The 14,665-nt window shown below is 35.5% G+C and overlaps 2 protein-coding genes across 2 annotated transcripts; one reads left to right on the forward strand and one right to left on the reverse strand.

Moving 5' to 3' along the window:
• The first annotated feature begins 1,112 nt into the window (after positions 1 to 1,112).
• LOC112572730 (WASH complex subunit 1-like) lies at positions 1,113 to 3,926 on the forward strand. The gene is given in 5 exon segments (XM_025252560.1): positions 1,113 to 1,161; positions 1,164 to 1,656; positions 2,132 to 2,343; positions 2,572 to 3,147; positions 3,150 to 3,926. Coding segments are annotated over 5 exon segments (1,395 nt in total). The 5' UTR covers positions 1,113 to 1,127; the 3' UTR covers positions 3,230 to 3,926.
• Positions 3,927 to 5,381: 1,455 nt separating this feature from the next.
• Positions 5,382 to 14,586, reverse strand: LOC112572729 (methionine aminopeptidase 2-like). The gene is made up of 12 exons (XM_025252559.1): positions 14,406 to 14,586; positions 13,744 to 13,854; positions 12,402 to 12,449; positions 11,390 to 11,501; positions 11,017 to 11,122; positions 10,455 to 10,510; positions 9,150 to 9,331; positions 8,210 to 8,304; positions 7,626 to 7,722; positions 7,174 to 7,277; positions 6,903 to 7,018; positions 5,382 to 6,153 (listed from the first exon to the last, which is right to left on the reverse strand). The coding sequence occupies exons 1-12, from the start codon at positions 14,557 to 14,559 to the stop codon at positions 5,901 to 5,903; spliced, it is 1,434 nt and encodes a 477-aa protein (XP_025108344.1). The 5' UTR covers positions 14,560 to 14,586; the 3' UTR covers positions 5,382 to 5,900.
• Positions 14,587 to 14,665: the final 79 nt, after the last annotated feature.

Below are 14,665 nucleotides of genomic sequence, written 5' to 3' on the forward strand. Positions count from 1 at the left end.
TGTCCCCCACCTGTAGCCAATATTCCTTTGCTGCTGGGGTATAGATGCAATTATAATAGTGGCCCCTAAAAGTTCACTACCAATCCTATCTTTGATGATCTGTCTTGTGCGCCTTGCTAATTGCATGCGTTAAATAATGAGAAAAAAGTGAGTAATTAAAGTTCATTATTAATTCAGAAGACACCACGGGTATTAATGCACATATGACGTAATATAGAAACATGCTCGGCGTTGGATGGGGCGGGGCGGTGTAAACTTCATGCTGACAGTGAACGACGTACACATTCTGGACTCCTCAATATTTTTTAAAAAGGGGGTGGCTGTCCTCAAGAGACCACACGGATTATTACACGCCCGTGAACAGCAAAGCCTACAGACTTTTAGGATCTAAGTTTGTGGTAAGGCCTATTTGCGAAACATAATAAACTCCCCCTTTGAGGTCACATGATCACCAGTCACATGATACTGTAACTGGTACACGCGTTAAACACTTCCGGTTTCAGCTTGCATCTGCTGTTCGCACCTAGCGTTGAAAAAAAAATATAAACAAAGTGATATATACAAGGTAACATTTGTAAAAGAGGAATTATGAATAATAGTGTTTATTTAGAATTTGATAAAGCTGCATTTTTCAGTTATATTGATGGATTCAATGTGGCGTATTTTATGTACAGCTTGCTTTGTCACGCCCACTTCATATTAGAGAGTAAGATGCCTTTTAGATTAAGCCATAACATTTTCTTTGTTTGTTAAATTAATTGTATACGTATATGACCAAATAAATGTTTATTGCTAGTTTTGGTACATTTTACTTGCAGTGCGAATTTAAACATCAGGAATTAAAAGAGAATTAAACCTGCTTCACCTTTGCATAGGAAAGATGTTATTGTTTGTACTTTTGCTGTTGGAAAATTGAGCGATGTATTGAATTTTTGACAAGATCTTTCCATTTATTCATTAGATTTATAGTATCTTGCAGCAGTTACAAAATTCAGAATGTGTGTGTAGGGGTGGGGGATAGAAATAGGTAAATGGGTGTAAATTTAAAGATAATATTACTGATGTGTGCAGACACAGTTGCAGCAGCAAATACTTTTTGTGATGTTTGAGTCACAAAAGACAACCTTATGACAAAAATGGGTGAACAGAGTTACAACGTACCACCATCCCACCTGACTTGCGCCGAGAGGAGACAATTTTGCAGATTGCTGATGCACTTGAATATATAGACAAAATAGCCAATGATGTTTTTGGGCGCATCAGCCGACGTGTTGTAGAAAATAAAGCAAGGTTACAAAAAGTAAATGATAGAGTGAGCCTGGCCCAGGCTCGTGTTGACAAACTGAAAGGTAGCAACAAGGCTACCAAGGTGTTTGCTTCTGCAAAGTACCCAGCTGAGGAAGAGCAGGCAAATTATGAAACCTTGTTTTCCCAAACTGATGGACTTCGTTGTGTCAAACGAAAGCATCATAAGGTTCAGTCCAAGCACCCTTCAACTGATGAACGTGTGTTGAGAGAAAAACTTCAGTTCTTTGCTGTTCATCTTAACACAAAATCCAAGAAAGATGTTGATAATAAAGGTGAAGGACTAGGTGGCCTTCCACGAGCAGTTCCATCCATTAGTTCACTATTACTTTTCAACACCTCTGAAAACCCGTAAGTGTTGAAGAAAGCTTTGGTGATTGAAATTTTTTTTAAATTAAGGCTTACTGTGTTTGTTTATAGTTTCATCTATAGCTGGCTTTCACACAGAGCAGAGTGGTAGACAAAATGTAAAGTAGTAAGTCCAGTTCAAATGTGCAATTCATGCAGTGCTTCAGAAGGCATGTTATCAATACCTGTAATTTAAAGTTTGTGTAACTTATAAGGTAATCTAATACTTTTAAAAAATGCTTTAGATTGAACCAGAAAGTATCAAAAGAATTTATGTTCAGGAGAAACAAAGTTGTAAATACTTGTTAAGTTTTGACAAACTATGCAAAGCATATGGAAAACAGATTGAATTTCTTTTTATCGTGTACAAGTTCAAAGCACTTTTTCTATTGGATTTTGTCACTCATTTCAATAAGATTGTTCACATTTTGCGTTAATTGTTTATGATATCGAGTTCAATTTATTGTAATTTACACAGGTACAAAAAATATGTCATGTTGGATCCCTTGGGTATGATTACCAAAACACGTGCAGCGGTGACTGAAGGAGCTGCTGGACCTGCAGATGCTCCGACAACCATCGTGCAGCGTGAAGAACTGCAAAGACAACAGCAAGAATCCTACTTCTATGTTCCAGGCATTGGCAATGTTCCCGAGATTGCTGTTCCAGACTTTTTACCTAATCTTCTTGGTGAGTTGTCGTTTTTTAAAGAGCTGGCAATTTTATTTTAAATTTCCTTTGTTGACGAGAGGTTAATTATTGAAAACAGTGGTCCTGTACGCTGTTTTGTAGAATTTTCTGCTCATGGTAAATAATTTAAAAATCACAATGTGCATTCTTTTTCTGGTATACCGTACATCCTACATTTTATTCATTCAATTTCTTACCTTCATCCACAATGTTGCGACTTTGTTTCAGGTGTTGCTGATGATGTATCATTCACTGCAGAACAGGGACCCTCAATTGCACCTTCAGTACTCACTACTAATCTTCCTGATCTGCCCTCAGTTGTTCCTGAAGTAGATTCCATCCCTGCAGGTCCAGTAGCACCAGCAGGTCCTGTGGCACCTTCAGGGCCTGCACCTCCCGGACCACCTCCTTCTGCTCCACCTCCTCCCCCTCCACCTCCGCCACCCCCTTCCCCACCTCCTGATAGTGCTCCTGCAGAGTCAGTACCGTCCACTCCTGCCAGTGTACCAACAGAAGTAGCAGCACCCACCGATGGTCGCGCAAATCTATTAGAGTCCATTCGGCAAGCAGGTGGGGCTGGCAAAGCAAAACTACGCTCTGCTAAAGATCGGAAGATTGAAAGCAAGAAGAAAAAGCAAGAGGAGAAAGAGAAAGGAGCTGCACCAGTGTCAGGGGGTGGAGACCTCATGAGCGACCTCTTTGCTAAGCTGTCCATGCGCCGCAAAGGAATTTCAGGCAGCGGCAGAGCTGGTGGAGGGGGAGATAAATCTGAAGGGCCAAACAGCGGTGGTAGTGCAATGGACAAATATCTGCAATGATCCCTTCCCCACCAAAACCAACAGGAGGACTGGATAGAGCAGGTGACGATGATGATGACTGGGAATAGAAGAAAGCACATTTAGAGTTCTAAAGTTGTGTTGTTATTACAGTTTGTTAGTTTCAATAGCTGTTATCTAACACAAATCAGGAAGCCTTGGCACCACTTTGTCCTATTTCATTGTCTTGATTAAACCATAGGCAAATATGTCCAAGGTTTTCTGTCAGCAAGTAGTTTCTTTCCAAGAGTTTTGTTTAAAAACTTGTATGGGAATACATGAATCAAGTGTGTAATGAGCATTTTGATTGACTGTGATTAAAACCCTCTCAGGAAATACTTAGCTTTGAGGGTTGTTCAATTGTGTTTTAAGCCGTGCCAGCAAATTAGCTCTGAGGGATGCTTAAAATAATTTAACATACGTTTCTTTTAAACATTTAAATCAGAATTGGGATTTTGTGTCTAAAAGATAGAGATGTCCAATTCAGACAGATTGAGATTAGTTTATGCTTAAGCTATTCTTGGTGCAACCATCACAGATGTCTGGAAGACATACCTCACATGGTCTGGAAGAAAAGGTAGATGCTATATGGCTGGTGCATTGGAAAAGAACAGAAAATCTGTAATTCATGGTACAACGAATTTCGTTCAGAACTATGCCCCAGATGTGCAAAATATTGCAAGCAATTGGGAAAAACCAATTAGTGGAGGAATGCAGGCTGCATAGCATTTTTCTGAACAAAAAAAAATAAAAAAAAAACCAACTGTATTGTGTTGCCAGATTCCTTTCTATTGCATATGTGAATGCAAATCATTGTAGCATGAATCAAAACTTTTTTCTGGTTTCATAAATCAAACTATAAATAGTTCAGTGTCATGAACAGAATTTGTTAGCTAAAAATGCATGTATTTGACCACTTTGTCAGATACAATAAATTCATATATTACAGTCGTAATTCTATTAGTTTAAAGCTTCAAGGGACCAATGAAAAAACTGAGTTAGGAAGTTTGCTGAAAAAAAATTTTTCGCTGAGGATTTAATTTTAACCAAGGTTCATTTCTTGTCATTCTTTTAAAGACACTCTGGCACCCTGTGAAGATGGAGTCGTGTTTATCGGACACATTTCCTATACAGAAAGGAGAATATGGGAGCACAGGGTCAATGGGGAAGGAGCACACAATTTTACACTTTCCAATGTATTTTCAAATGGTTTCAGCATGCTGACTGGCTTAAAATTATTCGAGTTGTGGAAGATTTGGCTAGGCCAATTCAAGCTACTAAAGTTGAATATGCATCGCTTTAATTGGAAATCAACCAATTGATGTTTAAAATTCGAGTTAGGGAGAATTTTGACTTACAGAAATTCAACTATATACACAAAGAGCACAGTTAAACTAGGTCTTTCCTTCTCTAGTTTTTGATAAATCTTTGCTCACAACTATATTTTTAGACTTGCTATTTGTACAGATTAAGAGTAGATATGGTTGGTGATAACCATTTTTGTTCATTCTGGGAAATGATTATAAGGAAATTTCGAGCACATTTTTCTCTATCATTTATGCTCAACTTGATAAATGACAAGAGCATTCCTTGAAGACACCACTTTCATGTGCTAGGTACACAGGGAAGGGTGAGCATGGATGGGAGAAGAAAAACAGTGTAGAATCTATTTGTCCTGATGGAAAATGTTAATTATGCACCTTTGAAATTGCTTTTAGTGCTAATCATCATGCTACAGCTGAAATTTATTGTAATTATTATCGACAAAGTTTTATACATACTTTGAAGAAGGAATGCCTATGTACACTTTTGTGATGAATTAAAGATGAAATTTCTATTACACAATACTTCAAAGTGAAATTTTGCTTGAAAACATATATAGGTCAGCAGTCTGGAAGAAGTTTATTGTTAAAGTTTCATGGTAGGTTTCCTTATCAAGTGGAGTTTAAAAATGTAATCTACTTTTCTATATAGACACACTGATTTCTTCACAATACAATCAAAAGACTAGAGAATGAGATCATGGTATGACTTAGGGATAAACAAGCTTTCTTCATTTTATGAAATGAGAATGCGAGAGCTTGCAAAGTTGATATTTTGCAAGCAAACTTGGATGATTATCTAGTTGTGTTAAATCGCAGTAGGAGAGTTTAAGTGCATCCATGCGAGTACACATAAGGTCCAGTTACTTGCACTAAAAATAAAGACATTTTAGTACAATGCAGCCATTGTATTTTTTATTTTTTACAAAAATTTATTACAATGCACCAAGTAATTTACTGAACATTTTAGAAAGTCCAGACAATTATTATAAGGGTCTATTTCAGACATGGCCTATGACAGTATACTTTTTTAATGGCTTTTCCACAACTCACTTTCTACTCTTCAGGAATACATTCACAAAGTAAATCTTTCAAGTAAGCTCTAGACAAGGTTATGGATGTGCGCGACCTTTCTATAAAAAGGCTCTCTTCTCAAAATATTCCTTTTCACATTTCAAAAAATAAAATTGGAAGAATGTACATGTTCATATACAGTAGCACAACAGTTTTTGAAGGTTGTGAAGTAAAAACAAGCAATTAAAAAAAAATACACCACCCTGCAAGTATGAAGGGAAAAAAATCTTTGCTATCATTAAAGTATTACACGTCACAGAAATCAACATGATGGGATAACTAATATGTGCAAGCCAACTGTCACAGAAAAAGCTAAGAAACCTCTGCATCTTGACCTATGAATGCATTAATAATCATCTCCACGAGAAAGAACCTCCTTGCAGGTTGGACGCAAGATGAGAGTATGCTCAAACTGTGCTGTGTAGCAGCCCTTGACATCACACAGCGGTGGATAGGGGTCGATGATGCCAACATCGCACAGGTTTTTCAGAGCCATGAGGTACTTGCTTTGGCCCAAACGATCCAACCAACGTCGACAGAATGCCAGGGTGCCAAAGTTTTGGTTGATCACATTCAAAAGCTGTTTAGACTTGACCAGCCTGTGACACAAAGGTAGCATGGCTCAAAACAATTTCTTGTCCACAGAATTTTATATTTCTGAATGAGCGATTTTTACCAAGAACTGCTACAGTTTAGCAACAGTCTCATTAGGACCCTTCTTCGGCTCCTTCAAAATCTAGTCATACCCGACTACCATTTCTCAAAATTTAATAGCATCATGATAGTGCTCATACTTGTACTATTTCTTAGTTTGCAACAGAAATAATCCTGTATTTTTTTACAGGTTTCATTGACATTTCCTTGCGATTTAAAATACCCCCACTACAGATGGTGTTATTTTATACAAGAAAGACAAGATGTGGTTGAGATATCAGTAAAACAGTGCTTAGTAATAAAATATTCCAGACTATTAATAGCTTAGGCCACTTTTCTCCTAAAAGGTGACAATTTGGCATAATGAATGGGTTATGTTCTGCTTTCCATATTATTCTCTTGCTAAAATGGACTGCTTATATTTCACTGACTGAATGTTCTCTGCATTAACCATTTACCTTTCATTTTCCTTACCTCCCAAAATCCCCTTTCCATCAAAGACCACAAAAGAAAAAATGTTTTCTCAGTGTGAATGAGGTATAATAATCATGGGTGCTTTAAAAACTTTGCACAGCAGGGACTATTAGAAACTCAAAGCTATTCTGACTAGAGGTTTGATTAGTTTTTCTAGCAAACAGATACCAGCAACATGCACATCTGGTGTAAGGCAAGAATCATAACCATAAAATCTTACCTGAGAGGGACATGACCAACTTCAAAATTCTTCATGTAGTGGGATACCTCCATGTCATCATGCACAACCCCTTTCCCAGTGCTGCCAAATGTCTCGATAGCATACACCTCACCTTCCTAAAAAAAAAAGAAAAAAAAAAATGCATCATTTTCGTGAACAAAAGAAATCTTGACAATGATTAAAAATAAAATTACTAAATGTGTTAAAATGTCAGGTGCTTTTGAAATACAAAAATTTCTAAGTTATAAATTACAGAAAGCTATCATCTCACTTCCATTCTTGTTGCATCACCACCCTTGACTATTGGCACCGTTTTTCCAGCATGGATGCGGTACTGACCCACTGAATGTCCATTTAGATTGCGTATCGGTTTGACTGCAGTAAGAAAACAACAGACAAAATACAGAAAAATTTTGAAATGTGCATAAAAACTACACCAAAACCATGAAAGTATAGCAAGAACCTAAAAGATTTTTTACATGTATTTTTATACTTCTTTCTGTAAAAGTTTCCACAAAATCAAGTACTTGACTATGATGAAGTCTTTAAATGAAGCTTATCCAAAGCTACTCAAACACAAAAAAACATTTGAAATGCTCATGATTTTTACATTACTTTTGACGATTCAAAAGTGTTTTTGAAACAGAGCAGTGTAACAACTAAAAACATAGCCTTCTTTTACCATAAAGCACTCTATATATAAAAACAATAAATCTGCTCCACCTTGATATGTCTTTCCATCCAGTTCGACTTCATAAGACTCCATAGTCTCCTGAATGCTCTCTCCAACATCACACAATCGAACATCAATTCCCGACTCCTGTTAGAAGCAAGCCAATTTAGTGCTGAAATTAATGCCAATTTAAAGAGACAAAGGTTGTCTGAGCCCCACATTAACTTTATTTAATGTTTTCTCTATTGAAATTGTAACATATGCAAACACTGCTACCACCAACCCCCTCCTTTCTTTGAAATAAGCTTGTTTGATGGTGAGGAAGTGATGTAAGCAAATAACTTCTTAATACTTCAGATGAAAAGAGAAAGGCCAATCAAACTAGTGTCATTCATACATACACAGAACCAATAACTGCAAATATTAATTGTTATAGTTTAATTATTAATATTTATAGCTAGATTAACATCAAGCAAGCACTTAATACAAAATCAGATAACACAATACTGGTATACACCAAACCTTTCCCTCCCTTTACTTTCTCCCATTTCATTTGTTATTTCTCTGTCACACCTTTTGAAAGGAGAAAATACCAATCGGAGGCTAAATTAGGTTCAACTACAACTTTACTTACACGAATCCCTGTGTTGGTGGCATCTTTGACAGCTGCAAGCAGCTGTTCATACTTGGGGTTAAAAGCAAGAGTAAAGGCACAGTCTATGATATGACCTGAAAGTGGAAGAAAATATATTCAAAAAACATTTATAAAAAGCCTCCCTCAATCCTTTATAATTAGTGATACTAAAATGAATTTTATACAACTGGTAATGATACTTAACAACTGCCTATAAGTTATGAAAAAAACTGAAAGCACGGACATCAAGGACCTTAGACTATTATTATTCTTGTTTCTCCTACACTTTCTCTTCACTGAAACAATGGGTCAAGGTATCTCACCCTACTGTCTGATCATTTGTTGATGACATTGTAACAATCATGGATGACCACCCCTGACCCATGGAGTATAGTCTGGGTTAAGCGTGAATTAGTGTAATTGTGTACTGTTGGTATTACCAGATGACTATTCTCCAATGCGTGGCTCGAGTCTTATTTGTGCTCTACTTCAGGACAAAAATTCATCCCATAGGATTAATTATTCTCCAAACACATTTAGACACTCATTAAGAGTATACTTTTAAATAGTAATTCACAGGGGCTCAATTATTCTCCACTTTATGAACAGACACTGGCACTTATTTGTGCTTTAACTCCACATATGTGCAGACTGTACCAAGGCAATTGACTTATTACAATATTTTTACATTTTACTTTGTCACAGACAAAGTTAGAATTTTCAAAACTCAAATGGAGACAATTTAGAAAGAGACTTTATCATGCTACATATTACTCTGAAAAGCATAAGTGGTTTTTCCGTATTTTTTTGGAGTAAATTGAAATGTTCGAAATACACCTATTCCTAATGTCACCGCAAAAAAATGCATGCTAATCAAACAAAATACCTCAAAAATAAAACTATCAACTGATAAATTATCTGCAAAAGGAAGAGAAAATACCATTGATGTGTGTCCCAAAATCAATCTTGCAGACATCATCATACTGCAGCACAGTTGGGTCACCAGCATTGGGTGTATAATGAGCTGCACAATGGTTTAGGGAGCAGCCTGTTGGGAAAGCTAATCCTGCCTCCAGACCATTTTCGTTGATCAGTTTCCGTGCAATATCTTCCAATGTTTCACTGAAAGTAACCATATATTGGTTTCACTCAAAGTCTAAACCACTCCATTTTATAATTTTTCAGCAGCTGGTAAGTAATATAGTTCTTTTGCACAAGAAATATTCACTTTTCACAACTAAATGTTTAATGTAAATAATAATCACGAGAAATTAAAAAAAAAATCCATGTTATTTTTTATTCAGAAGTAACAAATTAACCTTTATTTGTGAACGAGACTATTAAAGTGCATGAAGTTAATGCCAGAAATAGTGCACGCTCAGATGAATGCAAACCCACAAAAGAGCCGCATCTGACAGGCAGCAGAGAATACTGTTGGCACTATTCTGACATGTGAGACCCGTAATATATAGCTGCTTCAGTGTGACTGTCTTGTGGTATTACATGCCTGTCTGCACTAACTCCAGTTTATATTTAAAAAAAAGACAAATGAAATCACAAAGACATGTCCTCCTTTCTATGTCCTATGATGCTTTACAAGCACACTAAATGGCAAAGGCTACACATCAAACATACAAATATTTAATTTAATGCATTGTAAGCAGCAGGATTCAAATTAAAAGAAATCATGGTTTCAAATAAGCATCACATGCGAAGTACAAAGACAGGAAATGTCTAAGGAAGCTGCTGTAAGGAAAAATTCATTCAGTGAAATTTTGTCTTTTGTTCAGTCTCTACACAAGGCTCTCCTTTGTTTCAGAGGAGCGTATAAGAAATTGTAAAAACTACGGTTCAGTCGACTATAATCAAGGAAAGTGCAAGGAACACAAAACCAAAGTTGGGAGGGGGTTGAAAGATGATTACTGATTATCAGCTGTACCATCAACTCAGGGATACTGGCCATACTGTTTGCTTCATTCAGTTTTTTAGTGAACTTTTTACTCGTCTCTTTGTCTTCCTATTTTTGAGTGGCAGATTTTTTAATACTTGTGAGAGATTATGCATCAGTGTAAATGAATTACAAAAGAAGAACTAGAATTGAATGCAGACATTTCATGTTTTTTTAGCCTGTGCTGGTGTTCTGAGTAAAATTTTATTCTAATGTTACAGGTTAGCAGACACAACACTGTCCTAAAAAAAAATAAGTAAAAGATATTTTTTGTTTGTTATTGAAAATATTACTTACCAAATGTGAATCATATTCATTCCTGGTTTTATATACTTCTGCATGTACCTGCGAGTCTGTAAGAAAAACAAAATAATGACAAGAATCCCTTTTTGAGCTTACACCAAGCAGACATAATAAGGAAAATAATAAATGTCAAAATAAGCTTACAAGCTTTTTTCAAAGTAAAAAAAATCTTTTTAAAAACACAATGAAAAAGCTCTGAAACAATGGTTTTAGAATCCCTGCTTTTTCTAAATTGGTTAAACTAATGATTTTTACACAGACTCCCAAACTTTAGAGAAGGATAGCAGGTATAAGTGGTTAATTATTTTATTGTTCACAGGATAGGGTCTAGTCTAGAATTTTTTGTTTTCAAGATTGTTAGCTATGTTAATATGAATCTTCTACCATATGTTGCTGCAGCCAGGAATCCTTACATTCAGTCATTTTCAGTTTTTTTTTTCGAATGATGAGAGCAGAAAGCACTTTTAAAAATTATCCTATTCTTTGGCACAAAAATTCTGGAAGAAAAGCACCTTCTATAGGTGGATGGACATGTATGTGCTTGCATAAAACCCACCTGGCGATGTGCTTCAGCTGCTTGTCTCATTTCTTGGTACAAATATGTTTGAGCACGATCTAAAGATTTCTTTTCCTCTTCTGAAGTGCGATCTTTTGCTGTGCGGCTGCCAACAGTCAAACATTATCAACTCAAAATTATAAAGAAAATAATTGCTTTGGTATGAATATATAGGCAGGCTGCTTCTGGAATGGAAATTTTCAAAAGAAACAGGGCTATTTGCTAAAAGTTAGAAATAGAAAGTCTTTGAAAATGCTGCTTACAATATTAATCCAGAACTCAATCACTGAATATTTAAGATTTAATTTTCATCAAAGTTCATCTATAATAGGAAATAATTTCAAAAGAAATAAAAGTTAGTTTACACTCGTACTTGTCTAGATCTGATGGATAATATGTTATTTCTCCCTCTGGGAAAGTGCCATCACGAAATAGTTCGCTGACTGGAATGGATGGTGGATCAGTCTGCTCTTTGGTGGCTCCACCTTAAAAGATGGAATTTTTAGTAGCATTAGCCGCAGTAATTTCAGACAGCTGATAGATCAGATCAAACAATCTATAAAATATAAGATCCTTGAATTCTAAACTTAGGCATTAAATGAATAACATAGGACATCTGCAAATGTGATCAGCATTTAGGTACATATTTTGTGATGCTGTGAATTACTCACTAAAACAACAAATATACAGTCCATCAGAAAAGATTTCCTTGATACACCTGGTGAAATTCTCCTCTCTTGACAGCACTGCTATAATTATTGTAATGGCCTGTCTGAGTCATTTGCATTTTTCACCCTTTTTTTTAAAACACTTTTACTTAACTCACTATGTCTGGTTGGAATTTTGTAATTGATTATTCACCCATTTCCCATCGTTGGTTACTCATTTCCAGTGACAAGAGTTATTTACATTTTTGGTACATTTCAAATAAAAGTGTTTCTCATATATCTTTTTTATTTTATTTTGGATTATTTTTTGTGGATTAGCCTTTTTTGCAGTATGTTGTCAGGTTTAATGTTTGCTTACGTTTATTTACTTGCATCACTTGCTGATATCATTTTCTTTGTATTGAAAGAACAAACAGTTTGGAATATGAACCTTGTTGGTGTGTAATAGTCTTAGATTTTGGCCAGTCTATAGCGTTTCACAAGAAAGAAAAGAAATAAATGAAACTTTTTTCATGCTGAAACCAGAACATCTTGGCCAGACCTTGTTTGTACTTTCTGAGCAATCGTCACAATCTTCATGCCACCACAATCATAGTTACACAATTCATACTACTCATATCTGTTAAAACTGAAAGTCACTTCATATCCTCCACTCACTACTAGGCACACACTATCAAATCCTGTTTTAAAAAAAAATCTTAAAATAGATCCTTTTACCTTTCTTCTTTTTCTTCTTCTTTTTCTTGGGATCATCATTATCTGCATCTGATTCAGAAGAAAATGTTAAAAAAAGTATTTGCTCAAATATTAAAACCAAGAAGTTTCTTACATATGCATTGTAGCAGATAATGTGCTAATTATATTTTTAAAGTGACTTCTGCAAAAGATTGTTCATGAAGCACAACTGACTGATGCGTGCTAGTCAAGAGACAACAATGACCAAGTGGGGGGTGGGACTATCATTTTAACTAAAAAACCATATCAACTCAGACCACAACCATATTATCCTACATAAGACATTGTCAAATTGACCAGGCCCAAACTAAATGAATGCCCAAGAGTAATACCTGCTTTGCATTAACCAAAATCTCATATACATTTAATAAGAACCTCCAAACTAAACAATAATGATTTAAAAATTGATTTAAAAGAAAATCATATTATGCACCATTGTGTGGTTTGTTCTCAGAATGTGTATTGCAAAGCGGTCAGTTTTGTTTGGTACAATGGTAGCTAAGCTTGTACGAACTACAGATGGCTTTGTTAATTGTATTTGACGTGAATAGCTACTCCTGTCATTGCACAGCAATTTTTCTTTTGGAGTATAAATGGATTTGACTGGTGTTGGATGAAATGGTCACTGTGACTGCAGAAATATGGTTTGGGTTAAAATGACAAGTGACCCAGAGAACAAGCAGTCTCTTTCACAATTTACTTATTTTATGTGATTTCTGCAGAAAATCGTAATGTAGGGTAAGCTGCCTACCAAAAGTAGTCTTTTAAAAATACAGATTTTTTTCCAACACATGATGTTTGCAAAAAAAAGTCATAATAGAGCAAAATCTTTCGGACATGAAAAAATTTGGGTCATAACTAAGAGGTGGGGTTGTAATCGAGGTCTTAATAAAGAGGCTTTATTAGAGTAACTATTTACATGTTGAGAGAAGAAGCATGAATGCCAGCAGAAAATTAGTATTTTGCTAATCAGTAAATTATTTTCTCCATTAAAATTTAATTTTATAAGAAACAATAATCCTTTTTAAAGTGCAAGACTGGCAAGAACAAACTGAATTTTCATACAGTCAATTATTTACTTTCAAGAGTATAAGAATCCAATGCATGCACAGTGAACAGAATGGAGTTGGGGTCAAGTGAGCCCACACTTCTTTATCACTTTGGAGCCATGCATGAAAACCCACCAAAAGTGATCATTACGATTGTAGTGGCATCATCAAAGTGCTTTTTCGGTAACAGCAAACTCAATGACTTGGTGGCTAACTTAACTCCATGAATATTTTTCTGAAATCATATGAAAGAGCTCAATATATCTTTCCCTCACCTGGCGACTCCACATCTTCATCTTTCACTGCTGTCTTTTCAAGCTTTTCATTTACTTCTGTCACACAATCCTTGGCTCCATTTTCTAAGATTGTTTGTCCTTCCTCAGTATCTGGTAAAGATGGCCATTGTTTAATGTGAGAAATAAAAATGTGCTTTCTTGGTAGTGTGTATATATATATAAAGAATGTTTTGAAAGTAAACTTCCCATAAGATATTGTATACTATTTTATCCATAAAAGCAACAAATGCCACAAACCATATGTTTACAGTTTTGCTGTAATCACGGTAATAAAATAAAATCTTATGAATTACTTATGAAAGCTTCAGCAAGTATATACTACATAATTTACATATCTGACCTAGGATCTCGGATAATATACATCAAAACTAACCCAATAACTGTCAATTAACCATGACTATAAATAGAATCACTAATCACAGTTATCACCCTTTAAATGAACACGTTGATTTGGCTATGGTCATTTTCTGCGCATCTGTTCCAAGTAATACACTCCTAAGCCCTCTTTTTCTGTTTCTTTCACGTTATAAGGGGATGCAATGATTAAATGAAGCTCGTATATCACAGCCAGCATATGCATATGATCGTGACAAACGTTTTTTTTTTTTAACCGCACTCTTTCAAGACTTAACGTCACATACTTATTTTCTTTTTCTTCTTCTTCTTTTTTTTCTTCTTAGCTTGATCTGCAGCTTCACTGGAATTCTCAATATCGTTTTCGTCCACAATATTTTCCAAAACAGGACTATGAGAATTCTCGTCCTCAATTTCCACCTCTGTCTTCACCGCAGCCATTTTCTTGTAGTGAGGAAAAATTATATCGCGGAACTGAGTCTACGAAGTGTTGTGTAAAGTAATTTTATCGTATTTTTGAAAATCTTCTAATTGGAAATAATTTTTT

Source organism: Pomacea canaliculata, linkage group LG9 (genome assembly GCF_003073045.1).
Source record: "Pomacea canaliculata isolate SZHN2017 linkage group LG9, ASM307304v1, whole genome shotgun sequence".
In the NCBI taxonomy this organism is placed as follows: Eukaryota; Metazoa; Mollusca; class Gastropoda; order Architaenioglossa; family Ampullariidae; genus Pomacea; species Pomacea canaliculata.

Bases quoted from the DNA above. Each gene is read 5' to 3' on its own strand.
- LOC112572729 (XM_025252559.1), bottom strand. From the start codon at position 14,559: ATGGCTGCGGTGAAGACAGAGGTGGAAATTGAGGACGAGAATTCTCAT. The intron at 10,511-11,016 runs GTGGGTTTTATG...TTTTTCTTACAG, and splicing joins CAGCTGAAGCACATCGCCAG to ACTCGCAGGTACATGCAGAA. The intron at 8,305-9,149 runs GTATTTTCTCTT...TTCCACTTTCAG, and splicing joins TTTTGGGACACACATCAATG to GTCATATCATAGACTGTGCC.